This window comes from Tiliqua scincoides, chromosome 2, assembly GCF_035046505.1.
Source record: "Tiliqua scincoides isolate rTilSci1 chromosome 2, rTilSci1.hap2, whole genome shotgun sequence".
Taxonomy (NCBI): Eukaryota; Metazoa; Chordata; class Lepidosauria; order Squamata; family Scincidae; genus Tiliqua; species Tiliqua scincoides.
The window spans coordinates 97,685,371-97,712,867 of record NC_089822.1 but is presented as its reverse complement, the minus strand read 5'-3'; the positions used below and the strand labels follow the sequence as shown (position 1 = coordinate 97,712,867).

Sequence of the window (27,497 nt, the reverse complement as noted above, 5' to 3'; positions counted from 1 at the left end):
CAACCCGGTGTGCAAGTATGACATTTAGAACCCAATCCTATGTGGGTCTACTCAGAAGTCAGTCCCACAGTCAATGGGGCTTGCTCCCAGGCAAGTGTGGCTAGGGTCGCAGTCCCAGAGCCCAAGCCTATGTGGGTCTACTCAGATGTCAGTCCCATTCTAGTCAGTGATGCTTACTCCCAGGAAAGTGTGGGTAGGATTGCAGCCTTTACAGCCCAATCCTATGCATGTCTATTCAAAAGTAAGTCCCATTATAGTCAATGGGGACTCATTATAGTCAATGGGGACTCCCAGGAAAGTGGATACGACTGCAGCCTCAGAGCCCATCCCATGCCTGTCTACTCAGAAGTAAGCCCCATCCTAGTCAATGGGGCTTACTCCGAAGAAAGTGTGGCTAGGACTGTAACCCCGGCAGGCTGCAAGGCCGCCCCCACTCCGGCACGGGCGTAGCGTCCAAGGGCCGGGCTGTCAGGCAGAGGCGCCGCACTTCCAGCTCTCCGGCTTGCAAAGCCCCCCCATCAGCCGGCGTCAGGGCTCAGGAGAAACCTAAGGGCGGAGGGCGCGCGGGATTGGCCAGGCCGCACCGGGGGGCGTGGTCTTCGGGGCGTCCGCGGGGCGTGGCTTCCGAGGCGAGCCTGCGAGGTAGCGGCCGAGCTCACCTGCCGACAGGGACTCCGCACGGCCCCCGCGAGTCGCGCTCGAGTTCCCGGCCGGCGCCTTTTGGTGGGCGCCCGCCGCGCCGGAAGTGGGGAGGCGACTGCGGCCAGAGGGTGCGCGAGGGGGATGCTGCCGCCGGTGGCGGTGCGGCCGCGCTCGGGATGAGCTGGAAGTCGCGCTGGGTCGCGCCTGCCCCCGGGCGGCCGCCTCCGGGCGAGGGGGACCAGCCCCCGTCGCCGCCCCGGGAGGAGCCTCCGAAGACGCCGCCTGCCGCCGCCGCCGCCTCCGTGCCGGTCTCGGTGCCTGGCGGGGGCCTGTTCTGGTGGGTGCGCGGGCGGCGCGTGGGCCGCGGGGGCCGCTGCGTGGAGCCGGCGCGGGAGACCTTCCGGGCCATGACGGGGCTCTACGGCGCCATCCAGCCCGCCGACTCGGTGTCGCCCATCACCCGCACGCACGGCGCCGTCTTCAACCTGGAGTACTCGCCCGGAGGGTGAGGGGCTGCGGGGGGCGGGGCCGGGGCGGGGGCTGGGAAGGGTGGCAGCTGTGGGGGCAGGTGAGGCAGAGCCTCCCCGCTGGAGTCCTTCTAAAAGCACCTCCGTCGTGTGAGGCGCCCAAGCACCCACAACCTCACACGGCCGCGATGCTTTTACAAGGACCCCCGGTGGGGAGCCTCTGCCTCCCCACCCACCACAAAGCACGTGGGTTGTAGGTGCTTGGCTGCCTCACAGAGTGGCAGCACTTTTGGAGACTGGGGGGGGGAAGCTCTGCCTCTGCCTCCACCTCCCCACCCAACTCAAAGCATGTGGGTTGGGTGCTTGGGTGCCTCACACAGTAGCAGTGCTTTTCAAAGGAGGTGAGGAGGCTCTGCCTCACCTGCCTCCCCACCCACTGCAAAGCATGTGGGTTGTGGGTGCTTGGGCGCCTCACACAGCAGCACTTTTTGAAGGCCTCTGGGGAGGAGGCTCTGCCTCACTTGCCTCCTCACCTCACTGCCTCCCCACCCAATCCCTGGCTTTGGGGATCCTTCACACTTTCCAAAAGCTGTTGTGTGTGTTACTTGTAATTCACTGTGTTCCTGACCTCACTATTGCTACACATTATGGTATATTTTGCCAGTTAATAACCACCACCCCTTCGAAAATTTGGGTGCAGGGGTCTTGCTGCTCTCAGAACTTGGTGCATAGAACGATGCCAACTTCCACTTCCATATTTTTGTGGAAATATTTCATACGGAGGCATCAAATTGTTGTATGTGAAGCTGTCAGGGAATGCAGCCACGCAAGGCTTATAATATGCAAACAGGATAGTGAAAAGTGCAACTCTTCTAAAATGTTGTAATTGACATGTATGAGCCTCTCTTTCCTATTGACTCATATGAGTGGCAGACAGAAATGTAGTTTTCAGTGAGTTTGTATCAGCTGTTTTGATCAGTTGTTTGTCATAAAGATGGGTTTGCAATCTTATTTCCACTAGGAAGGTGTGGAACCTGTTTCTTTATTTCAGTTTCCAGGGGGCTGTGTTACTCTGTTGTGTTACTTATATTATTCTGTTGCAAGAAAAAACAAAAGAGAGTCTTGTACCATTATAAACTATCAAACTTATTTCAGAATAAACTTCAGCAATCAGTTGTCCTCTTCATCAGTTTTATGAAACATCCTCTTTTGGCAGGTAGTGCATATATACACACACCGGGGGTAGAGAAAAAAAGAGAACAGTTGTAAAAGGTGAGGTCAGAGGGCTGTTGGATGGAAGAGCTGCAGTCAGTGACCATTCAAAACAATAGTATTAGTAGATGAATTATTTTCACTAGATATGCTGCATTAATTTACTGAGGGCTCAATCCTACCCAATTTTCCAGTGCCAGTGCTGCTGTATCTATGGGGTATGCACTGTTTCCTGCGTAGGGGAGGCAGTCTTGGAGGCCTCTTCAAGGTATGGGAACATTTGTTCCCTTACCTCAGGGCTGCATTGTGGTTACCCCAGTGCTGGAAAGTTGGATAGGATTGACCCTAAGACTGCAATCCAATAATGCTTTCCTGGGAGTAGTTCTAATTGAAATCAGTGAGACAACTTCTGGGTAGATATTCATAGGATTGCACAGTAAAATACTGAGGCAGGAACAACAGTTTATTAGAGCCTACAAGATTAGGTCCAGGACAAAGGACCCAAATAGCCATGGAATGTGAGAGATATAGTGATTGTTACATGAGCTTATTGAGAGTAATGCAATGATGATTTAGGTGATAATGCAGTCTTTTTTGCTGAACTATTGTATTTTAACTGTGCTGTGCCACAAGGTTTGGTCAGCCAAGGTTACGGTTAAGTTTCCAATAGTTGGGGAAGGCTGGCACTTTGCACATTGCCCAGCATCATCAATGCAGTCCCTTTTCGTGCCTCTTCAGAAGCCCCAACTCTCTTCTTCCCAAATAGAGAGACTAGAAAAAAGTCTTGTAGAATATGTGCTTTTTTCCTTCTCCCCCCACTTCTGTAACCTGACACAAAGAAATTTGTACAAGAATTCTACTTGCATTAAAAGAACATGGAAATCTGCCTTGTACCAGCTTCTAGCTCATTATTGTTCTCACTAATTAGCAGCAGCTCTCCAAACTTTTAGATAGGAATTTTTCTCTGCCTTACCTGGAGATGCTGCTGATTGAAACTTGAACATTCTATATGTAAAACAGATGTCTTTCACTAACTACAGCCCTTCCCTCAAGAATGTAGGTTTTCTGGTTTTGTAGAACTAGATGTATTTTAGCACAAAATAAGGACCACCTGCAAGCAAGAGGTCCAGCTATTGTTTAAAGTGTACACCATAGACCAAGGGTGTCAAACATAAGGCCTGTGTGCCGAATGTGGCCCCTGGAAGCAATTTATCCAACCTCCATTATAATTGGGCTCTGCCAGTTTGATAATTGGGCTCTGTCATATCTTGAAAATATGAACGAATTTGCACCTTTTCTCTTCTGTCATTTGCAGCTAATGAGTTTCTGTGTGAGAACAAAGTGCTTATTTCTGGCCATCAGCTGCTTAATGATGTCACTTCCGGCCCTCAGCAGGCACCATGAATGCTGTCTTCAGCTCTCTGTATGAAACGCGTTTGACATCCTTGCCATCGACATTTGAGTACTGTCAATGTGGCAGATGAAACATGTTTTAACAGCACTTGCTCACAAATGTGATATTTTCTGTAAGGGGTGTAAATAAATGATAATAAGTTTTAGTAAAAACCAACAAAATGTGCAAGTGTGTCCATTTTGTATGACAGTGTAATAAAACATGTTTTGAGAACCAACAGCTGCTAAGAACCTACAAAAAGGATCTTAACAAGTCAGTAAGTGCTTGGCACTTTCACACTAGATTATATCCTTGTTGAAGAGCTGTTTAATGCTCAGAATGTCTTGGTATACTGTTATTTTATTGCCAAATGAGGCATGGTATACACCAGTGTTTCTCAAACTGTGGGTCGGGACCCACTAGGTGGGTCACGATCCAATTTCAGGTGGGTCCCCATTCATTTCAACATTTTATTTTTAATATATTGGACTGGATGCTACCATGGTATGTGACTGCATTTGCAGAAATGTCACAGACCTGTACTTTTAACAAGCTACTATGTATATTCTTTTAACAATGATAGTCAGTGGGACTTCCTCCTGGGTCAGTGTGGGTAGGATTGCAGCCTTGGATTGTTAACAATTTTCCTGCTTGATGATGTCTCTTCTGGTCATGACATCACTTCTGGTGGGTCCTGAGAAATTTTCATTTTAAAAAGTGGGTCCCAGTGCTAAATGTGTGAGAACCACTGGTATACACTTTTGAAGACTTCTGTGGGTTTCCACAGTCTTTCGTTTGTGTGTTGGTGCAGCCCTCTTCTTGATGATGTATGTATATTTCTCAACTCTTGGGCATGTGTCTGATCGTGCTTTAGATAGGGATCATTATAGGCCAGTGTAAGTAGTAAGCTGCAGTTTGAACACTACTTCCATTGCAGTGGTTCTAAAACTCTTTGCCTTCAGGGAGCACTTTCTATATTGGCACGAGCTGAGGGGCTGTTCCACATCTGCAGTGAAATCCCTGAGTTTTACAAAGGATTCTGGAATGTTTTTCTAAGAGACCCAGTTCATGTGGTATATGTGCCAGGTGCTTGCGGGTAATTTCATGTTAAAAGGGTTCCCTCAATACAGAGAACTTGAAAAACGCTAACTAAACAGATTGGCTATTTATCTGTGATGTCTGTTAGTGGTGGGAGCTTGCTGATGTGGGAAACTAAATGTCAGAAACTAATAGGAGATGTTGTGATAGATTTCCAAATCGACAGCTGTCAATTAATGTGGTCTTAATTTGCCTGTTTTTGAAATAGCACATTTGCAAATTAATACTAGAAGTCTAATTTATGCTGGCAATTTTCAAAATAAAACAGTTAGCTACCAATTAGTTGCTAATTAGCAATAATATTAGATGCTGGAAACTTCCAATGGCAGGGAGGAGGGTCTCCTCCAAAGCCAGAAGATAAAAAGAAAATGCATTCACAGAACTATGACTTACTGCTTTCTTGGTTTCCTTACCAGCATGGTAAGAAGAACCCTAGATCAGGCCAAAGGCCCATGTAGTCCAGCATCCTGTATCTCACAGTGGCCCACCAAGTGCTTCAGGGAGCACACAAGACAACAGATACAACCTGCGTCCTGGTGCCCTCCTCTGCATCTGGCATGCTAAGGCGCCCCTCTTCTAAATCAGGCAGTTGCACATACCTATCATGACTTGTAACCTGTGATGGACTTTTCCTCCTGAAATTTGTCCAGTCCCCTCTTAAAGGCATCTAGGCAAGATGCCATCACCACTTCCTGTGGCAAGGAGTTCCACAGACTAATTACACACTAGGTAAAGAAATATTTTCTTTTGTCTGTCCTAACTCTCCTAACCACTCAATTTTAGTGGATGTCCCCTGGTGTTGCATGAGAGGGAAAGGAACATCTCTCTATCCATCTTCTGCATAATTTGTATGTCTCAGTCATGTCCCCCCTCAGGTACTTCTTTTCTAAACTGAAGAGCCCCAAACACTGTAGCCTTTCCTCATAAGGATTACTGGCCCCAGCCCAGTAATCATTTTAGTTGCTCTCTTCTGCATCTTTTCCATTTCCACTGTATCCTTTTTGAAATGTAGCGACCAGAACTGGATGCAATACTCCAGGTGCGGCCGTATCAATTTGTACAATGGCATTTTAATATTAGCCATCTTATTCTCAATACTTTTTCTAATTATCTCCAGCATGGAATTCGTCATCTTCACTGCCACCACACATTGGTTCGATACTTTCATTGGGCTGTCCACCAGTACCCCAAGATCTCTCTCCTGATCTGTTACAGGCAGCTCAGAACCCATTAGCCTATATGCAAAGTTTTGATTCTTTGCCCTAGTGTGCATAACTTTACATTTACTTACATTGAAACGCATCTACCATTTTTTTTTGCTGATTCTTCCTGTTTGGAGAGAGCCTTCTGGAGCTCTTCACAATTTCTTCTGGTCTTCACCACCCGGGAAAGTTTGGGGTCATCCGCAAACTTTGCCACTTCACTGCTTAATCCTGTCTCCAGGTCATGTATGAACAGTTGAAAAGTGCTGGTCCCAGGACAGATCCTTGGGAACACTGCTTTTCACCTCTCTCCATTTTGAAAGTTGCTCATTGACACCCACTCTCTGCTTCCTGGTCCTCAGCCAGTTCCTAATCCAGGAGATGAAGTGCCCTCTAATTCCCTGACTATGGCGCTCCCTCAGTAACCTTTGGTGTGGAACCATATCAAACACCTTCTGAATTTCCAGACATATAATATCTACAGGTTCTCCTGCATCCACATGCCTGTTGACCTTTGTTTTCATCATTGCTTCCTTAGCCATCAACATCAGTAGCCACTTGCAGTAACCTCATCCCTCCCACTACACCATCTTAGACAAGCAGAAGTTACCTGTCATCAGTGTGTGTGTGTTTGATGACTTTCCCCAAGCCCAGGGGTCTCCAAACCCCGGCCCGGGGGCGAGATGCGGCCCGCGGCAAACATCTATCCAGCCCGCTGCCAGCCTCTTGTCCCCTGAATGCTTCTGGTCCACTTGGCCAAACATGACTGGAACTATGCTCTGGTTGCATATGGAGGGTGTTCAAGGACCAGAGAGGTTGAATGAATGAGCCCATTCATTCATTTATTCATCTAAGTTCCATCTCTAATTTATTTAAATAATTTTTATATTTAAATTTTTTTTTTCCGGCCCTCAACACTGTACCAGATATTTGATGCGGCCCTCTGGCCAAAAAGTTTGGAGACCCCTGCTAGCCTGTAGCAGTTATATTGGTTCCCATGGAATTTGCATATTTTGTAATTTGCATATTTTGAATGTATGCACAGATTTCCAGGAACACAACCACTCCAGGCAACTCAAGAGCTGCCTTGTAGAGTTCTAACTGGGAAGAGCTGACTTTGTTTCTCCACTTTCCCCAAACTTTCCAAATACAGTAATGTTTATGGATTCAGGCAAGGGTACAGGAGAGACTCAGAGGTCCAGGAGAAGGATTTCCTTTCCACTTCTTAGCTTTCTTTTATTTTACCAAGTTTCAAACACTATATTATTGTCAATATGTCATGGTTCACCTCTTTTATTATATTAATGGTACATGTGTTGTCAATAAAGAAGGTCAATGTTGATTCCCTTATTTAAGATTTCATATAAAACTGTCTTTGAGATGAGGTCTCAAATCAGTCTGATTTCTGGTTAAAGGTTGGGATCCAAACTTACTCCTGTGCTTGTGGAGGCTCCTTCTGTCTACAGAAAAAGCAGTGTGCTTGAAGAGACCCATCCATGAATGGAAGGGGTCCTTATGCAAGTTCAGTGCTCCGTCTGTTAATGGAACAGAAGAACCTTGTACTCACAGAGACTATGTGTGTGTTTAGATCATTAGTAGTGTGTTGATTTAAAAGTGTATAGATTAATTTCCCAATACAAAGTAGCTAAATAACCCAACTCCCAAGTACATTGATCTGTCCTAGTATTGGTGAGCTACAGTTTATAGTGAAATGCATACCATGATCATAGATCTAGAATAGATTTTTTTACTGGCTGTTGTTCCTAATCTAGGCCGTCAGTTCTCTCACAGCCATTAGTTGTTCCACAGTCTTCAGTGTTCGTCTTTCAGAGATCCTCCAATTCATTGGAAGCCTGAGCATGCTACTCTACACACAAAGCTAACTTGCAAGGCTGATGGCTGTCATCCAGGATTTGAAATGGTGTCCTGTTATGTATAGGACTCTGAGGCTGCTTGTAGCGTAGGTTGATAATTGCCTTGTATTTTTGGAGAGTAGTCAAGTTGCCTTCTCTTGGCATGAACTCTTTATTCCAGTGTGTTCCAAATTCTTAGCTAAGTGAAGATGTACACGTTGCATCTAGCTTATGTCTGATAGAAACAAAATGGAGTCTACTTGTGCTAAGGTAACAACATGGATACTGCTGTGTTAGTGCTGTGCCCACTATGTAACTTTTTGCTAGAAAGTATTCAGGCACATAGGGAATCTATTGTGGTATCATGTGAACATGTGGCATTTTCTCTCTAGTGTTGCAAATTAAAGATGCACTTAAACATTACTGCAGTGCACATGGACCTACAGAACGAGATATATTCGGAGTGATACACATTGTACTATGATAGTGTTGCTTTGTAGTTTTCATTTTAAAACAACCAACAGCAATGCTGTTTAAAAAACTCTCTATCTCGGTTTCAGCAATGATTATTTAACTTTGATGATAGGCATTCTGGTTTTATGTGTAGATGGTTATGAAAAGAATTAAGGTTAGAGCTTTAGTTTAAATGGTTACTGTTTTTACTAAGTATTGTGAAAGTAAGAGAGGCGAATTTGGTATGTAGGTCAAATGATTTTGGTCCCTTTTATGTATTCTTGTTTCCTGTTCTGTAAGACACTCTATCTCTACCTTAACTGGAAATTGTTCTACCAATAGAGGTAGAACCAAGAGGTAGGTTTCCATTGGGAACCGAAAACCACTATTTTAGACTTCTCAAAGTTTAATTGTAATTTTTTGGAAGTTAGGTATTTAATACGCAAGTTGATTAAACACTTCAAGCCAATTTTCATACGGGACAATAGCAGCATATCGTCTGCATATAACAGAAGGGGGAACGGTAAATTACCTAATTTAGGGGGATGGGCGTCAACTAAGGACAAATGAGGAGCCAGATCATTAATGAATTTGTTAAACAGCATGGGGGCTAAGACACATCCTTGTTTGACTCCTAAATTAGTAGGAATTGGGGCCGAAAGTTTCCCACATGGTGTTAATTTAACACAACAGTTAGTCTCTGAGTAGAGCTTCCTAATTAAGAGAAGGAGTCGCTTGACCAGACCTAAATTGTCCAGTTTTAACCAAAGTAGCTCCCTGTCAACTGTATCAAATGCACCTTTTAAATCCAGGAAGGGAGCATAAAGATGGGAATTTTTAGATTTGGCATACTTAGAGACAGTTATCCAAAATAGATTTACCAGGTAAGAAACCTATTTGTTCAATTAGAAAATTAGCAATGGAAAAATGACACATTTCCCTGAAAGATAACCTACCCAACAGTACCAATCTCCACCTGTATCATACAGAGGAGTATTCAGAGTGCTCCAGAGTGTACTCGGTTCATATGGACCAATAGTGAGGCCCTAACTGTGTGCTATAAAGCCCTCTTCCCAGAATCCTCTGCAATATATACAGGTTATTTGGCAGACAAACACAGAAAGGTTCCTTGAAAACCAAAAATTAGAAACCATTGATGAAGCAAAGTATTATAATCACTTTGAATGCATGCTAATACAGGGGAGGTCCCCCATATCCACAAATTCATTTATCTGCTGTTTGGAACATCACCAATGCTCCAGTAATATTTGGCTAATTGATCAGAGTTGTAAACTGATGATGTGCAATAATAATGTGCAGTGTTAAAATTACAGTGTTTGGTGTATGCGTGCATAGACTGGGATTCCACAGCAACATAACTCGGTAGTCTGTTTGAAAACGTATACCTACCAGTTTCTTTAAACAAGCAAAATTGAAATATTGATGGAACATAAACTGTGAGCCAAATGAGTGTCAGGAGGTGTTTAGTGAAATATTTTAGATTTCTTTTATGTCTAGTACAGGGGTGTCCAAACTTTTTGGCAGGAGGGCCACATCATCTCTCTGACACTGTGTCGGGGGTCAGGGGGAAAAAGAATTAATTTACATTTCAAATTTGAATAAATTTAAATAAATGAATATATTAGAGATGGAACTTATATGAATGAATGAAGGTCTTGCAATAGATCAAGACCTATAAAAGGCCTTGCACAAAGCAAGGCCAGCCTTTTCTTTGCTGCTGCTACTGCATCACAGACGTAAAACAGCAAGCAGTGGAGGGAGCCCTCATCCCACAGCTCATGTGAGAGCTGTGAGAGGTCCAACAGTCGCCCTCACGCTGAGAGCAGTTGCGTCGGGCCAGTGCGGGTTCCAACAAATCTCCAGAGGGACAGAGGCTCAGTGGAGATTGGGGGCTCCCTGAGGGCCACATTGAGAGACCTCGAGGGCCGCATTGAGAGACCTCGAGGGCCGCAAGTGGCCCCAGGGCCGGGGTTTGGGCACCCCTGGTCTAGTATCTCAGTTCTTCATAATGGTCTCTACAGTCCCACGGTTTGCATTCTGTACCAGGTTCTGTACATCTCTGAAACTTTTTTTGACCAAGGGAACAGGACTCCTCCCACTTCCTGTTACTAAAATGCTGTTGCTCTCTGCATGACGTGGGGTGGGGGGGTAATACCTTTCCGCTGAGTTTTTGTGTAATGGTAACAAATATGGAATGAGTTCATCAGTAAACGTTAAAAATATAATGAACTGGCTCTTGTCCCATCATACTGAAGCAAAATAAACGGAGAATGAATGTGGTTTGAGTTGGAAAATTGATTGCGTTGTCATTCTGCGAACATATCATGCTGCTCTGCCCTTGAAACCAATTTATTGTTGCCTAAGTTCTGTGTATGTGCATGCACCTTTAAATAAGGAAAAACCTTTTACGTACTTGAGGCGTGTAAATGAGATGGTGTTGAGTTTCTTGGTGCATAATGCCCTGTTTCTCTTCCTTTTTCTATCCAGGTCAGTGCTGACTGTTGCTTGTGAACAAACAGAAGTCCTGCTTTTTGATCCCATATCTTCAAAGCACATCAAAACTCTCTCCGATGCTCATGAGGACTGCGTAAATAATATCAGGTTAGTCTGCTTGGAAATAAGAACCATTTACAGATGTCTAAAATTCCAGAACATGTTTAACTCTTTAAGCTTTGATGTGTAAGTCTGAAACCATAGTGACAACTAAATCAATCCTCCTTTTTTTTTTAAAGCGGGCCAGTTTAAGTTTCTATCAATAGGTAATGTGACTAGCTTTCTTTCTTTTCTGAGACCCAGACTCACATCTCCACTAATGAATTCTCTTGTATCAAATATCTCCTTCCCCATACATTTTTGCAGATTAAGACAGGAGAGTTGTTTAAGCCAGGGCCTAGGAGAGGGGGGTAAAGGGGGTAATTTGTACCCAGGCCCAGGGTCCAAAGGGGGGCCCTGGAGCCAAAGGAGGGGGCTCATAAATTTCCTGGGATCTTATGTTTTCCTATCTACTCAAACTTGTTGCCTGCACAGGATGCTGGGGACACTACTGATGCCACATAGGTTGGTAGACCTGGGCTCCAAAGACTTTTCCAGTTGTCTCTACTGTCCCCTTACCCTGTTTCATCCCTCCCTGCCCCTAATCTGCTTCCCTGTCACCACCCTCCCCTGCTGTTTCACCCCTCCCTCTTTGCAAAGGGGCCCAAAGAAAATGTGTACCCCCCTGATAAAATTTCTCTCAGAGGCCCTGGCTTAAGCTACTTAAGTATTATGGTTCTGGGCTCAGGATTAGAACCAGGTCTCTGGACTAGTACAATTGTGAAGGAAGTAGTGGCTGATGTTATCCTAGTTATGAAAACTACTCATAAGATTTCCCTGAATCACCATCAAACTAGATAAAATATATTTGTCTCAACACTTAGTTCTCTCATAGCAAAAGTATACAGAAATACCAAGCAAATGAAACTAAATATATCATGGCTGAAGTCTGACGTCTGAAGTAGCTAGCACGTCTCCCAAACCCTGTCCGTAGTTGCCCCTACACGATGTCTTCAGTAGAGTTGCAGCTGCTGCCACTTGGCTGTGGCCTCAGCTGCTACTTTAGCACCTTCTCTCTTCTCTCCTCCATACACTTTTCTGCCCATCCCCAAATTGCTATTGTTACTTTTTCACACAAAAGAAGTTATTTGAGAATAGCAAATATGTGTGTGTTCAAGTTTCAGCACACAGGAGGTTGTGTGTTTTGTGCTGTTCATTGTACTGGAGAACATGCAGTGTGTTCCTGAGATCTTGTATTTTTCAATGCTTGATAGCCAACACGCATTGAAGGATTTCTGAATCCATCCCAAACGTAGGAATGTGTTTTGGCAGCATTGGCAGAAAATCTTTGCTCTGATATTCCCTGAACAGCTAGATCTCAAATGCACACTTCCAATCTAACAATATCTCTGTTTCACAATTAAAATGCTTAATTGTGTTGCTAGCTTTCTTTTGCAGAGGTATTTGTTGATGTCATGCCCAAGGCTGTTCTTTGGTTATTGATTTAGGAAAGGTCTTAGTGAATTTCAAGATATTAAACTCTCTCACTCCCTTTCCATTTTATTTGTAGATTTCTTGATAACAGACTGTTTGCAACTTGCTCCGATGACACTACAATAGCGCTTTGGGATCTGAGAAAGCTAGATACAAAAGTGTGCACTTTACACGGTCACACCAGCTGGGTGAAGAACATTGAATATGACACTAACACTAGATTGCTAGTAACATCAGGCTTTGATGGAAATGTTATCATTTGGGATACCAACAGGTAAATAAATTTGGCACTGTTGCATCTAATTCCATTTCTTGATAGGGAGATCTGGAAGAGTGGATATAGCTATTGCTCTGAACTGCAGTGTTTTCTTTCAGCTATATCTGAACTGACCAACTATTGGCAGGCATGGTGATATGGCTTAGTGCATGGCTTAAATGAAATGGGCTGCTCAGTATGTGTATGTAGGAGAAGAAACGTGGGGGTCGAATTTGTCTACAGTAAGCAAAAACGTTCCTTTAAAAAGCAAGTGACTGTCATCACTGATTTCAGTAGAAATCAGCGACTTCTCAGCATACTGACTTGAAGCAAACCTGGAAAGTGTCAAAATACAAGAGGGAGCTGAGTTCAGTGGGTATTGGAACCCTGCATGTTTAATCCACAGCAGCTCTTGGGGCAATAGTGCGTCAATAATACCTTGTTTTGATTGTTGTGGAATAATCAGAGCCGTGTGAGTGAACGTTCACCCCTCCAACGCGCGCGCGCATGCACACACACATGCACACATGCTAGGGAGGGGAAGTAAACAGGCAGTTTGGAACCTCTGTGGTTCGTTACCATAAGCTTCCTTTTTCTAACTAGAGCATCCTTTGTAGCTGGGGTGGGATATTTCTTCCATAGTAGCTACCTGGAGTAGCTTCACTTTGGAGGGAGAGTCACTTCTAAGTCTCCAGTTCTTGCAGCCACTTGGTTGGATCTTGGATGTGACTAAACTCCAGGCTAATAATGCAGGCTTGCTTTGGCCATTGGGGAGTCTCTCTATTCCAGTGATAGATATTTCAACCTTTTTTGTCTCATGGCACACTGGCAAGGTACTAAAATGGTCAAGGCACACCATCATTTTTTTGGCAATTGACAAGGCACACTGTGCAGTCAGTGGGGGGTTCACATCCCCCCAATAGTCCTATTGATAAATGACCCTCTCCCAAATTCCCGTGGCATACCTGGGGATCATTTGCGGCACACCAGTGTGCCATGGCACAGTGGTTGAAAATGGTGACTCTATTCTCTCCCCATGCAAGTCCAAGTGGAGACACTGTCCCTGCAGATCATACAAAGTAGCAAAATCTTGGTGCTGCCTAGAAATTGTGGAGCAGGTACCTTTGTTTGGGAATGACAGAGCTGCTTCCTGGCAGATGCTTCTATATCCATGTCACCTGCCCAAGGTGCTATGCTACCATTACCAACATGTGAGCAATATGTGCCACCATCCCTTGCTAACATCAGAAGAAGAGGAAACGAAAGCGGTAAGATGTGCATTTTTGATGCACGCCACCTAAAATATAAATCTGAGAACTGCAATTTTTAAAACTAAAATAGGAGTGAGGTTTTGATAGTTGTGTTTCCCTAGGTGCACAGAAGATGGCTGCCCTCACAAGAAGTTCTTTCACACCCGTTTTCTCATGCGCATGAGGTTGACACCAGACTGTTCCAAAATGTTGATCTCAACCTCTTCTGGATATCTCTTGATTTTGCACGACCTTGACTTAACAAAATCTTTAGAGGTTGGCAGCTATCCTTTTTTAAGAGCCAGGAGAACTACTTCCAATTCAGGTGAGTTCTAGTGTTTGTGTAAAATATAATAATAATAATAATAATAATAACTTTATTTCTACCCCGCCTTTCTCCCCGAAGGGACTCAAGGCAGCTTACAACATATTAAAAACAATTTAAAAAACAAATAAAAACATATTAACACATACTAAAAACAGCAGTCAGAGTAAAAATAGGTAAAAAGAGCATAGAGCAGCAGCAAGTCATAAAAGAACCAGACCTGTAAAAAAATATTAAAAGATGTTAAAAAGATGTTAAAAGGCCAAGAACTCAGAAGGCCTGTTTAAACAGAAGGGTCTTCAGGCCTTGCCGAAAGGTCTCAAGAGAGGGAGCCATTCTTAAGTCAAGGGGATGGGAGTTCCATAGCGTTGGTGCCACTACTGAGAAGGCCCTATTTCTTGCAGCCGCCCCACGTACCTCCCTAGGCGGTGGCACTTGTAAAAAGGCCTTCTCTGATGACCTGAGAGGGCGAGCCGGATTGTACGGGAGCAGGCGATCTCTAAGATACCCTGGTCCAGAGCAGTATAGGGCTTTAAAGGTCAATACCAGCACCTTGAATTGGGCCCGGAAACGAATGGGCAGCCAGTGCAGCCGCTGGAGAAGCGGACTGACAGGGTCGAACCGCCTACCTCCAGTAACCACACGGGCTGCCACATTCTGCACTAGTTGCAGTTTCCGAACCGTCTTCAAGGGCAGCCCCACATAGAGTGCGTTACAGTAATCTAATCTCGATGTCACCGAGGCATGTAAAATATCTGTGCTTTCTGTTCCTGTACCTATCCAGGTACCTGTACCTATCCAGGTATCCTGTACCTATCCAGTACCCTGGGGGCTGGGGGCTAAGAATAGGCCCTCAGTTTGGCTGTACTTGTCGTAAGAGGCGACTAAACAGCCACCGGGTAGATGGGACTCGTCAGCCTAGGAAGGCAGCTCATCTAAGAGAAGGAAACTCTGACCTCAAACCTCCACTGCCTTGTGGCTACATCCAGTTCTGGAAAAGGCTTCAGGAGTCAACCTCGAGGCAAAATCAGGAGCCGGAGTCCCTTAGGCAGTTCATGGCTGAACACAGTCACGTTCTGGCAACTCCTGCGACGCCGCTGGAACCAACCGTATTGGCTTCTGCCTTTCCATTGGACCATTCCAGCGACGTGGAGAGGGGGGATTTGATGTATGGGTAACAGCCTATCCTCCATACCTTCTTTACCCAGGCTTCGCGCACTGGAGAGGACACTCCAACTTCGCCATACGGCGTCGGCACAACACGGGAAGCAGCAGTTTACCGGTTATAAGTCTTTGCTCGATTGGCGTAGAGCATGACGCCAGGGGCTGCTTCCGACGGTGGGAGAGATCATTGCATCTCATTGGGCAGCTACCGCCCGCCTTAAGCTGGGCAGTCCCCAGCCAGTAAGGTGTTGCCTCGCCACGGTCCGTTAACCTCATGGGGTGCGTGGGGTTTAGGGTGAAAACCGACAAGCGGATCAACAACTCTGCACCATGCAACAGAAAACAGAAAACTACTGCCCTAAAGCTGGGCACCTGGAACGTTAGGACAATGACACCTGGCTTCTCTGATGACCTGCAAGAAATAGACGACGCACGCAAAACAGCTGTCATCGACATGGAGCTGAGCAGACTGCAGATGGACATCGTCGCCCTTCAAGAGACTAGACTGCCAGATTCCGGATCTGTCAAGGAGAGAAATTTCTCATTTTTCTGGCAGGGAAAACCACCAAACGAAACCAGGGAACATGGCGTTGGCTTTGCGGTCAGAAATACCCTGCTGAAATCCATCATCCCACCTACTGTGGGAAGTGAAAGAATTTTGTCCCTGCAGCTCCAGTCATCAGCAGGACCTATCACTCTCATCAGTGCTTATGCACCGACTCTGTCGTCTCCAGCAGAAGCCAAAGACAAATTCTATGATGACCTGGCCACCACTGTCAAGAAAATCCCTGTAAAAGAGCCATTGTTCATCCTCGGCGATTTCAATGCTAGAGTTGGTGCTGATAACAGTTCATGGCCCACTTGCTTAGGTCAGTTTGGCACTGGGAGGATGAACGAAAATGGCCAACGCCTGCTAGAGTTTTGCTGTCATCACGGTCTCTGTGTCAGCAACACATTCTTCAACACAAAGTCCCAACATAGAGTCTCTTGGAGACATCCAAGATCAAAGCACTGGCACCAGCTCGACCTGATCCTCACCAGACGCTCCAGCCTTCCCAGCATCAAGATCACACGCAGTTATCATGGTGCTGCCTGCGACACAGACCACTCCCTGGTGTGCAGCAGAGTGAAACTGCAAACAAAGCGACTGTATCACACGAAAAAGGAAGGAAGACCTCGCATTGATACCAGCAAGACCCGGGATCAGAGAAAAGTGGAGGAATTTGCACAAGCGCTTGAGGAATCTCTTCCAGGCCTGGCCGACGCAAACGCATCCAACAGATGGGAACATTTCAAGAATACCGTTTACAACACCGCCTTGTCCATATTCGGCAAGAAGACCAACAAGGCGGCAGACTGGTTTGAAGCCCACTCTGAGGAGTTGACACCAGTCATTGAGGAAAAGAGGAGAGCTCAAGCAGCATACAAGGCCTGTCCCAGTGAGCGCAACCTGCAGGTCCTCCGAACTGCTCGCAGCAAAGTCCAACAGACTGCCAGGAGATGTGCTAACGACTACTGGCTCCAGCTCTGTTCCGAGATACAGATAGCAGCTGACACGGGCAACATCAAGGGGATGTATGATGGTATCAAGCAGGCCCTAGGTCCAACACAGAAGAAAATTGCCCCTCTGAAGTCTGCCACAGGCGAGGTCATCCAGGATCGGGCGCAGCAGATGGAACGCTGGGTGCAGCACTACTCTGAGCTATATTCCAGAGAAAATGTAGTCACCGAAGAAGCACTGAACAACATTGAGTGCCTGCCTGTGCTGGAAGAGCTTGACAGTGAACCAACCCTAGAAGAACTTCACGTGGCCCTGGACTCCCTTGCCTCTGGCAAGGCACCTGGAAAAGACAGCATCCCTGCTGAAGTCCTAAAATGCTGCATAGAGACCATCGTCACTGAGCTGCATGAAATCCTCTGTCTCTGCTGGAGAGAAGGTGGAGTACCTCAAGACATGAGGGATGCAAACATCATCACGCTGTACAAGAACAAAGGTGACAGGGGTGACTGCAACAACTACCGCGGCATCTCTCTCCTTAGCGTTGTAGGAAAGCTGTTTGCCCGAGTTGTACTAAAGAGGCTCCAGGTACTTGCAGAGAGCGTCTATCCAGAATCGCAGTGTGGATTCCGAGCCAACAGGTCCACCACTGATATGGTATTCTCCCTTAGACAACTGCAGGAGAAATGCAGGGAACAACGACAGCCACTCTTTATAGCCTTCATAGATCTCACAAAGGCTTTCGACCTGGTCAGCAGAGACGGCCTCTTCAAGATTCTCCCCAAGATTGGATGTCCACCCAGGCTCCTCAGCATCATCAGATCTTTCCACAAGGACATGAAGGGCACTGTTGTCTTCGATGGCTCCACATCAGACCCTTTTGACATCCAAAGCGGAGTGAAGCAGGGCTGTGTTCTTGCACCAACCTTGTTTGGGATTTTCTTCGCTGTCCTGCTGAAGCAGGCCTTTGGAACTGCAACAGAAGGCATCTATCTCCGGATCAGATCAAACGGAAAGCTCTTCAACCTCTCCAGACTGAGAGCAAAATCCAAAGTCCAGCTGAAATGTCTGCGTGACTTCCTCTTTGCCGACGATGCAGCTGTCACTACCCACTCTGCCAAAGATCTCCAGCAGCTCATGGATCGTTTTAGCAAGGCCTGCCAAGATTTTGGACTGGCAATCAGCCTGAAGAAAACACAGGTCATGGTTCAGGATGTGGACTCACCTCCCTGCATTACAATCTCTGAGCATGAACTGGAGGTTGTCCATGACTTTGTGTACCTTGGCTCAACGATCTCCGACACTCATTCTCTCGATACCGAGCTAAACAAGCGCATCGGTAAAGCAGCTACCACGTTTTCCAGACTCACAAAGAGAGTCTGGTCCAACAAGAAGCTGACGGAACATACCAAGATCCAGGTCTACAGAGCTTGCGTCCTGAGTACACTTCTGTACTGCAGCGAGTCATGGACTCTTCGCTCACAACAGGAGAGGAAACTGAGCGCGTTCCACATGCGCTGCCTCCGACGCATCCTCGGCATCACCTGGCAGGACAAAGTTCCAAACAACACAGTCCTGGAACGTGCTGGAATCCCTAGCATGTATTCACTGCTGAAACAGAGACGCCTGCGTTGGCTTGGTCATGTCGTGAGAATGGATGATGGCCGGATCCCAAAGGATCTCCTCTATGGAGAACTCGTGCAAGGAAAGCGCCCTACAGGTAGACCACAGCTGCGATACAAGGACATCTGCAAGAGGGATCTGAAGGCCTTAGGGATGGACCTCAACAAGTGGGAAACCCTGGCCTCTGAGCGGCCCGCTTGGAGGCAGGCTGTGCAGCATGGCCTTTCCCAGTTTGAAGAGACACTTTGCCAACAGTCTGAGGCTAAGAGGCAAAGAAGGAAGGCCCATAGCCAGGGAGACAGACCAGGGACAGACTGCACTTGCTCCCGGTGTGGAAGGGATTGTCACTCCCGGATTGGCCTTTTCAGCCACACTAGACGCTGTGCCAGAACCACCTTTCAGAGCGCGATACCATAGTCTTTCGAGACTGAAGGTTGCCAATACTAATACCTATCCAGATATAGTCTAGGGCTGGAGTCGGCAACCTTAAACATTCAAAGAGCCATTTGGACCCGTTTTCTGGAGAAAAGAAAACCTCGGGAGCCACAAAACCCTTTTGACATCTAAAATGAAGATAACACTGCATATATAGTTTTTTTACCTTTATGCTATGTATAAAAAAACTATAGTGTGTTGCACTTTTGAAATGAATGAACTGCTACAGAGAAAACAATATGTAACATATTTTAATGTTACAAGATCACCATAATCTTAAATTTAGAATTACATATAAAAAACGAAAGAGCTAAAATAAAATACATTTAAATTAAATACTAATTTATTTTCCCAGGGCCGGCCCTAGCCAATTTGGTGCTATAGGCAAGACTTGGGCTGGTGCCCTCCCTAGCAGAAAATCCTGACCAACAGTAAATAGTCATCTTTGTGTCTTTTCCACAGTAATGTAAAAGAGGTACAATGAAATACAAAATCTAACGACTAGTATTTTTCAATACAATAAAGAGATTTATAGTTATTACTCCCCCTTGTATGTCCCAATTTATAATGCACTCCCCTCTTGTATTTGCAACTTTTATAATGCGCTCCCCTCTTACAGGTCCCATTTTTATAATGCAGCCCCTTCTTGTACCTCCCTTGTAGGTGCTGGGGCACCTTCCTTATGAGGAAAGGCTATGGCGTTTGGGCCTCTTCAGCCTAGAAAAGAGGCGCCTGAGGGGGGACATGATTGAGACATACAAAATTATGCAGGGGATGGACAGAGTGGATAGAGAGATGCTCTTTACACTCTCACATAACACCAGAACCAGGGGACATCCTCTGCCTGTCTCCTCAGAAGTCAGTCCCAGTAGAGTGCACAGGGCTTCCTCCCAGGGAAGTGTGGACAGGTTCCTCTCCCTGTCTCCTCAGAAGTCAGCCCCAGTAGAGTGAACGGGGCTTCCTCCCAGGGAAGTGTGGACAGGCTCCTCTCCCTGTCTCCTCAGAAGTCAGCCCCAGTAGAGTGAACGGGGCTTCCTCCCAGGGAAGTGTGGACAGGAATGCAGCTCACCTTGCTCCTTCCTGCCTATTGCCTCAGCAGCGCTGCGTCTCTCGTGCTTCTCCGACCAGCCTCGCCTCTTCCGTTCAGCCCCCTGCCCGCTGCAGGGCGAAGGAAGGAAGAGCGCAGGGAAGAGGTGCCTGGCCGCCCTCCCCCGCGTCTGCTTGCAGTGGGGCGCGGAGACCAGGTCCAGGAGAACGCCGCTGCCCCTGCCTGCCTGCCGAGGAAGGAGCTGCTGTGCGCGTGCGGGGGGGGGTGTGCTTTGCAGGGAAGGAGCTGCAGGGAAGGAGCTGCAGCTTTGCAGGGAGGAGCGGCGCCCCAGCCCCGCATTCACCAGCAGCCAGCGCCCGCAGCACATCGCGCCGGAGTGAGGCGCCCTCGGGGCTGGGCTGGCTGGGCGGAGGCCAAGGGGAAGGCGCCCCGCTTTCAGCCCCCACTGGGGAGCTGTATCAGAGGACTGAAAGAGCCGCATGCGGCTCTGAAAACACAGGTTGCCGACCCCAGGTCTAGGGGGTTGGTGAGCAGTGCTGTACCAAATGAATCGTTTGTCCACCCTCCTGATCTGAATCAGAGCACCCAGTCTCAGGGGAGATCAGTGTTCAAATTATCTCTTATGTTTATGAGATTTCCTGCCAAGTCTCGAGCTACTGTGTTTATGTGGACAGTTGCCCAGCAAATATTTCAAAATAATCCTGCAGTGTAGGCCCTTTAGTTTTTTCTACCTTGTGATAAATGAAATTGGTTTGTGTGGTTGATATGTTGTCATCCATTTGTTTCATTGCATTGGTGTTCTAGTTTTACCCTGCCTCTTAGCAGGCCTGTAGAGGGACGTTGAGGTACCATGGAGTTTGAATGGTTGAACAGTATGGTTTCTAGTTGGTTGGTTTTACATAGTAGTGCTTTTCAATTTTCCAGATCTGGCATCTGTCACTTCATCTAGTCCCAGGAGCGCTGGGTCACAGTCTCATCAGAACGATTCAAACCTCTCTGAGAAACACACGCTACGTGCCACCCAACGAGAAGGTGTGTTAACAATAGCTGAATTTATTTGTTTTAATGAGCAAGGGCATCTTGGAAACTTAAACCACACTCTTTTGTGGTTTGGCTAAAAATGGTTAATCTAGTCTTGCTTCTTTACTGAGGCTGGTTAAGGGCTGGTTTATATGTGTTCTCATTGATGACTACAGGATTAAGTTGCATGTACAAATGAGCCACATGCACAGTGCCACGTATTGGTCCCCCAACTTCTTGTTCCTTTGATCTCTGTTCTTAATTCTGCTGCAAGTTTAATGTGCGTAACTAATTGGTCTTACCATGCCATACATACCACTCACTCCATCCCCTTATCAGTATGAGCACTGTGACAGGCTTGGGGAAATGTATGAGAGATGTGCTGCTTGAAGGCCTTCCCAGATCTTTCTAGGTATTCAGCAGAGAAAGTCTCTGTATATTTTGAGATGCCTTTTACTAGAGTCTTGATTTTAAAATGCAGCCTCAAATCCTCACTACACCCCATATTCACACCTTCCATATCATAAGGACATCTGTTTGAAAACTTCATCATTTCTTTTAATATGTAGATAGCACTTTTCAGTGAACATGGTATGTTAGAGTAATATAACAAGCACATCCTTGTCCCTAGGAGCTTGCTTTTTAAATGTTCTGTTATATTTAGTACTTTATAGAGGGATGAATGTTGACTTTCACCAGCCTTTAACCAAAACAAAGCCAGTCAAGCCCTGCTTCTTGTTGGCTGATGTGCAGGCAAGGTAATCATAGGAAGCAGTGGCTGTTAATATTTACTGTTACTGCAGGTGGATCTCCCCGCAATAGTCTTGAGGTTTTGACCCCAGAAGTTCCTGGTGAGAGAGATCGGGGCAACTGCATTACATCACTGCAGCTTCATCCCAAAGGATGGGCTACACTACTTCGATGCTCAAGTAACACAGATGACCAGGAGGTAGGTTGGAAGGGGGTCCCTTTGTGTATACATGTGGAATGGTTCTTTTCAAGGCAAGAAGCTTGAGTTTTCTTGTGGTGTTAAAAGTTGGCAGCTGTATCATTTCAATGATAGCAAGTTATTACTAATATGGAACTTGATGTGGTTTTCTTGTTCACCACAGCTTGGCAGTTGTGTCTTATAGCTCAGGACTAGAACTGCACATTTGTCAATTAGAACTGTAATGGGCACATCCTGTGTGCTGCTAATTTTAAATGTCCATGGCCAAGTTGAGCATCTGGCTCACTTACGGTTTTCTTCACCAGTCTTCTTTTCTGAGCTGCCTTCATGTCTGCTGGGTGGAGTAGTTCCTGTGCTGCCTGCTTTGATTAGTAGAAGATTCAGAGCAACTGAATGGAGACACTATTCCACAGAGCAGGCACAATTGGAATTCACTACCTCAAGGTGTGATGGTAGGTGCCTAGATGACTTTGAAAAACAATTTGATAAATTCTTGGAGACTGACCTTTCAGTGGACTGTGCTCTTGACAACTAAATGTAAATTTTCGTGCAGCCTCATTCTAAATCCCAGGTGCAGGGGAAAAGTGTTACCTTTTACACCCTCTTTCCAGGTTTTTCACAGGCATCTGATAGGCCAATTTTGGAAATAGTACTGGTCTAGATAGGCCTTTGCTTCCATCCAGAAAAACAATTCTTACCTTTTTATAGCTGGCCAGATTCTTGAGCATGTGCACAGGGGATGAAATGACACCTAGACAAGTGAATTGTTTTAATTTTAATTTTTCTTCCCCTTGCTGTAGTGGACTTGTGTCTACGAATTCCAAGAAGGAGCACCAGAGCGGCCAGTTTCCCCTCGCTGTTCCCTCCGATTGACTCATTGCATCGAGGAAGCCAACGTTGGCCGAGGTTATATAAAAGAACTCTGTTTCAGCCCCGACGGTCGAATGATCTCTTCCCCACATGGTTATGGGATCCGCTTGTTGGGATTTGACACCCAGTGCAGCGAACTGATTGACTGCATGCCCAAAGAAGCAGCCCCCTTGCAAGAGATCCGCTCACTCTACTCGCACAGCGACGTGGTCCTGACCACCAAGTTCTCTCCAACACACTGTCAGATTGCCTCCGGGTGCCTTAGTGGTCGTGTTTCTTTGTATCAGCCAAAGTTCTAGGCACCTCTTGCCTTGGAAGGAACATCCGACATTTGTTTTTTAAATTACTTCAGTTTAGTTGGAGTGTTCTTTTTTAAACAAACAAGAAAAGCTCTGTTGTAAATTTGGAAAAGTACAGAGGTACTCGGATCTCTGGACTGAACAGTGATGCTGGTTCAGTCCAGCTGTGTGTGTGTGTGTGTGTGTGTGTGTGTGTGTGTGTGTGTTGTGACTCTGTATTTGCACATCAGACTATTTCTACACATTTTTTCTTCCCATCTCCTGCTAATTCCTCATGTTGCTTTGGATATAGCACAGTGGTACTTGTAAGTCTTATCTTTCCACATGACTGTTAGTGCAGGATGTCAGATGGGATTGAGAGGGAGGGAATCACCCAGTCAAAAATCCTCATGCATCTTTGCCTGAAAAGAATTGGACTTGCGCCTCTTGGTCTCCTCGATTTTTGGATGTTGCTTTTTCCCCCTTTCTTTGTCTTCTAAGTAAGCACTTCTCTTGCACGCTAGATTAACCATAGCCAGCAAACTCTTTCTTTATGAACAAGCTACTTTTCAGTATTGTTCTACTGTTGTTCAATCTTTTGGCTGGTTTTCTAAAAAAAGGTATGCTGTTTATTACCAGCTTCTCTCCCCCCCCCCCTCTTAATGACTGGAAGCATAGCTGTTCTTCTTGGTTTACTAGGAAAAAATGTTTATTAAAACCTCGGTGAATAGTTTGTAGCTTGCCCTCACAAGTCTTGTAAAGGAGCACCTTCTCAATATTATTGGATGTAGAATGGAATGTTTGTTGATCACTAAGTTTACAATCCAGCAGGAAGGCCTCCCTTGTACAAGCCTTATTTAAATAAATGGGTGCTGTACAAGTGCTCAGTAGGCTATATTATAATTCCTATTCATCTAAATAAGGTTTCTGTAGAAAGTCTTCCTGCTTGATTGTGCCCTGAGCTCTCTAATGGAGCTTGTCATTGTGGAAGGCTTTGAATAAAACTTTTTTCAATGTCAGATGAATGTTACTCGGTACTACTTCCCCTTGCAACATTACTAAGGCTTCTTGGCCTTTCATGATGTGCCTTGCCAGCCACAACATTATGCTACTGCATCTGACAGGTGTACCCACCTTGTGATCCGCCAACCTAGACACAACCCACCAGCTGCCATGTACAAGGATCAGTCAAAAGGTATTGTCAAAATGATTGTCTTCTCTCTAATGGCAGTAACCATGTTTTAGTGGCATACTGGCTGTCCTTGAGAAACATGGCTGCAAATTTTTATTCAAGTAACTTTAACTGTTCTTCCATTGCAGACCCTTATATGAAATAAACCAAGCAGTTGTAAAATTTTTGACAAAAGAAGGTATAAATGCAGGAGACAGTCCACTATTTATGCCTTATTGTGAGTCTGCTTCATCATTCCACATCATCAAACGTTGGCAGGGAGAGCCTTGAAGATGATCCAAGAAGCGGAAGGCCTGCAACTGGCCAAAATAATAATGGCAAAAGTGGAGTCCATTATGATGGAGAATCAATGATCTCCATTGGACATGTAGTGCACAGATTGGACATTAGTAATGGATCAGTTGTTTCAACTTTACATGATCAACTGCACTTGAATAAGGTAACTGAATTCCCCAGATGTTCAAATGAATGCAAAAACATGTTCAAGGCACCTGTGCTGAACCTTTAGAACAGACTGCAAAAGATCCAGGTAATTTGTTCAAAAAAATCATGACTATGAATGCTGGAACCATCACTATGATCCAGTAGCAAAAAGGGCCAGTATAGTGTGTATATTGATTCCTACCAAAGAAGTTCTGCATCCTAAAATCAGCTTGAAGGGTGAGGCTTTGTACTATTGTGAGATAGTCAGATTGTTCTGTTTGTTGATTTGGGGGGAGGACTGGAAAGCTACAATTATAGGAACTATTGCAGTAAGTTTTTGGAAAAAGTTATAAGGAATTATTAAAGGAAAATTAAGAGGTCTGCTCAGAGTGCATCAGTAACATACATGCACTGGCAACTCAAACAGTAATCTGACATTGAAGATTTTGCCATGTGCACTATAGTCAACCAATTTTTACTTGTGGAAAGGTCACCTGTGTGGCAAATGTTTTTTCTGATGATGAAATCCTGAAAACAGAAGTGCAGAACTTGGTTGGAAAGTCAAAACATCATTTTTGCAAGGAAAACATTTTGAACAGCAATGGAGAAAAGATGTAGCTTTGTATAGAGACTATATTGAGAAATATTAATGTGTACAGAATTTGATTAATAAAACATGTTTGCAAATATAGTTTTGGCAAAATAATTTGACTGACCCTCAAAGCAATGGCTGTGTAGCACCCATATGGAGGTGCTTATCCTTGGAAACTTCCAGGTGATTGGTACCTGACTGGCAGTCCTTGCATGCTCTTGAGGTGCTTGTATGGGAAGTGGTATAAATATGAACTGGTCCCAAGCACTGTGTTTCTGGAAAGCAGCTCAAAACAACAACCAGCAGAATTATTGTCAGCTTAGAGGCTAGAATCCTGACATCCATTTGATTGGAAAGTTTTTGAGTCACATAGTTACAAACGTTTGTTGGCTTAAAAATAGGCCCCCAAGGATAGATTTACTTATGAGAGTGCATTTTTGTGTGCTGGAAAGCAAAGCACATGTATTGTAGAGGTACGATGCAGTTTGGTTTATTTTTTAAGTCTCTCCCCTGTATTCCTGTTGGTGGATATATAACTAGCCTTGCATGCCCACAAACTCTGGTTTCCTTGTCTTCCCAATTAAAGTGAAATCAAACCCACAGTTTACATCTGAGAAAATGTGCTCATTTTTACCATCAGTGATCCATTCTAGCCTGATCCTTCCTCTTAGTTTTAGAGGATTGGTTTTGTATTTTTAATTTCATTAAAATATGTAGGATGTTTGCATCTGTGTCTGGGACTATCTGTTTCTCCAAAGGCATTTTAATCATATGAAGTGACCACAGTCCAGAAAACCATGAATATACGAGTAGTAGGTGCTTGCTATGCTTTTAGCTCTGACTGCTATGCTTGCAACTCTCAACATATTTCAGAGAGGAAGTCCATACCCTTGCCTTATCTGCTCTCAGGTAAAATGGGAGGATGACAGGTCTTGCACTAAATGGTCCCTTTTCTCTCCCCCTCCATAAGCAGATCAGTGCTGATGTGGGCTCTTTGAGATACCTACACCAAGTCAATTTTGGGAAAGTGGGGGTGTTCCGAGTGTCCAGAGGAGAGGAGAAGGCACATCTTTTCACCTGCCTGTGGCACTCTTAGCACTTCTCAGTGGCAACATATATAACAACTGGTCACTTACATGTATGTATGTACTGTCATCTTTAAGCTAAGTGGCTTCTTTTGGAGTCTCCTTAGCACAGGACTGTGCTTTTAGTTACTATTGCTACATCATCTGTTCCTTCTACAGCAGCCCATTGTGAGACCCTTCCCATCCGTCAAGGCTGCAAATCAGTTTCTATACATGCTATCATATATTTCTGCTTCAAGGTCCAAATAGAAATGGAACCTGAGTCAGGTTGCTATAATTCTAAAAACCTGAGGTTTGACTGGCTTCCTGCAGCTGTATAAAGGTTTCTAAACTGCAGGCTGGAGAATGATGTCCCTTGAAATGGTACAAATATGACTTAGCTTCTGTATACACGTTTTTCTTGTCATGTTAAGCAAATGTTCCATAATGTTGGGCTTGAAGTTTTCTCTGTTCGTATCACATTTCCACCTGAAATTCTTCTAGTTGTTCCTTTATCAGATATATATTTCCCCAGTGAAACAGTTTCATAGCACTGCCAGACATACATGTATTCCAAGATGAAACTTAATCTTGCGTTGTATAGCTTGAGTGACAGCGCTTCCTGTGTAAAAGCTGTTTCTGTTCAGCATTGGTGTTGAATAGTAATGAAATCTGATAGTAAGAAAAGGTACTGAACAGCAGTGCAGGTCTTTGGTTTAAGTTAGATTTATTCTAAATGGCACTTCTGTGAAAAGACAATGGTACCATGCTTAAGTTACTAGTAAGGTGTAACCTAGAGCTTTTCCTACACATGAATTTGTAAGTCTGTGCTATGAGAAATACACCTTTGTAAATAAAGTGGAGAACATCCTAAGACAGTGGTTTCCAAACTGTGGGTCAGGACCCATCTGTTAGTCAGGACCCAATTTTTGGTGGGTTGTTAAAACCGACAAGGAAAATGCGTTGAGCCCTATAGATAGCGAAATTGAGCCACACATACATGTTTACTTGCAAGTAGGAAAATGTGCTTTGGCTCTTATTGAAGGCCAGGTGAAGAGGAATTCAAGGCCACTAGACTGATCCCATTCTGATGAATGTGGAGCTCAACTAAAGCTCCAGAAGGTGATTCTCCCCCCCTCCCCC

General features: G+C 45.2%; 1 protein-coding gene across 1 annotated transcript; it reads left to right on the top strand.

The window, feature by feature from the left end:
* Window positions 1-651: 651 nt before the first annotated feature.
* DCAF10 (DDB1 and CUL4 associated factor 10) lies at window positions 652-26,017 on the top strand. Its single transcript, XM_066616806.1, has 7 exons — window positions 652-1,147; window positions 10,829-10,942; window positions 12,444-12,641; window positions 13,996-14,198; window positions 20,891-20,998; window positions 21,790-21,935; window positions 22,736-26,017. The coding sequence occupies exons 1-7, from the start codon at window positions 819-821 to the stop codon at window positions 23,102-23,104; spliced, it is 1,467 nt and encodes a 488-aa protein (XP_066472903.1). The 5' UTR covers window positions 652-818; the 3' UTR covers window positions 23,105-26,017.
* The last annotated feature ends 1,480 nt before the right edge of the window (window positions 26,018-27,497 follow it).

Bases quoted from the DNA above. Each gene is read 5' to 3' on its own strand.
- DCAF10 (XM_066616806.1), top strand. From the start codon at position 819: ATGAGCTGGAAGTCGCGCTGGGTCGCGCCTGCCCCCGGGCGGCCGCCT. The intron at 10,943-12,443 runs GTTAGTCTGCTT...TTTTATTTGTAG, and splicing joins GACTGCGTAAATAATATCAG to ATTTCTTGATAACAGACTGT. The intron at 14,199-20,890 runs GTGAGTTCTAGT...TCAATTTTCCAG, and splicing joins GAGAACTACTTCCAATTCAG to ATCTGGCATCTGTCACTTCA.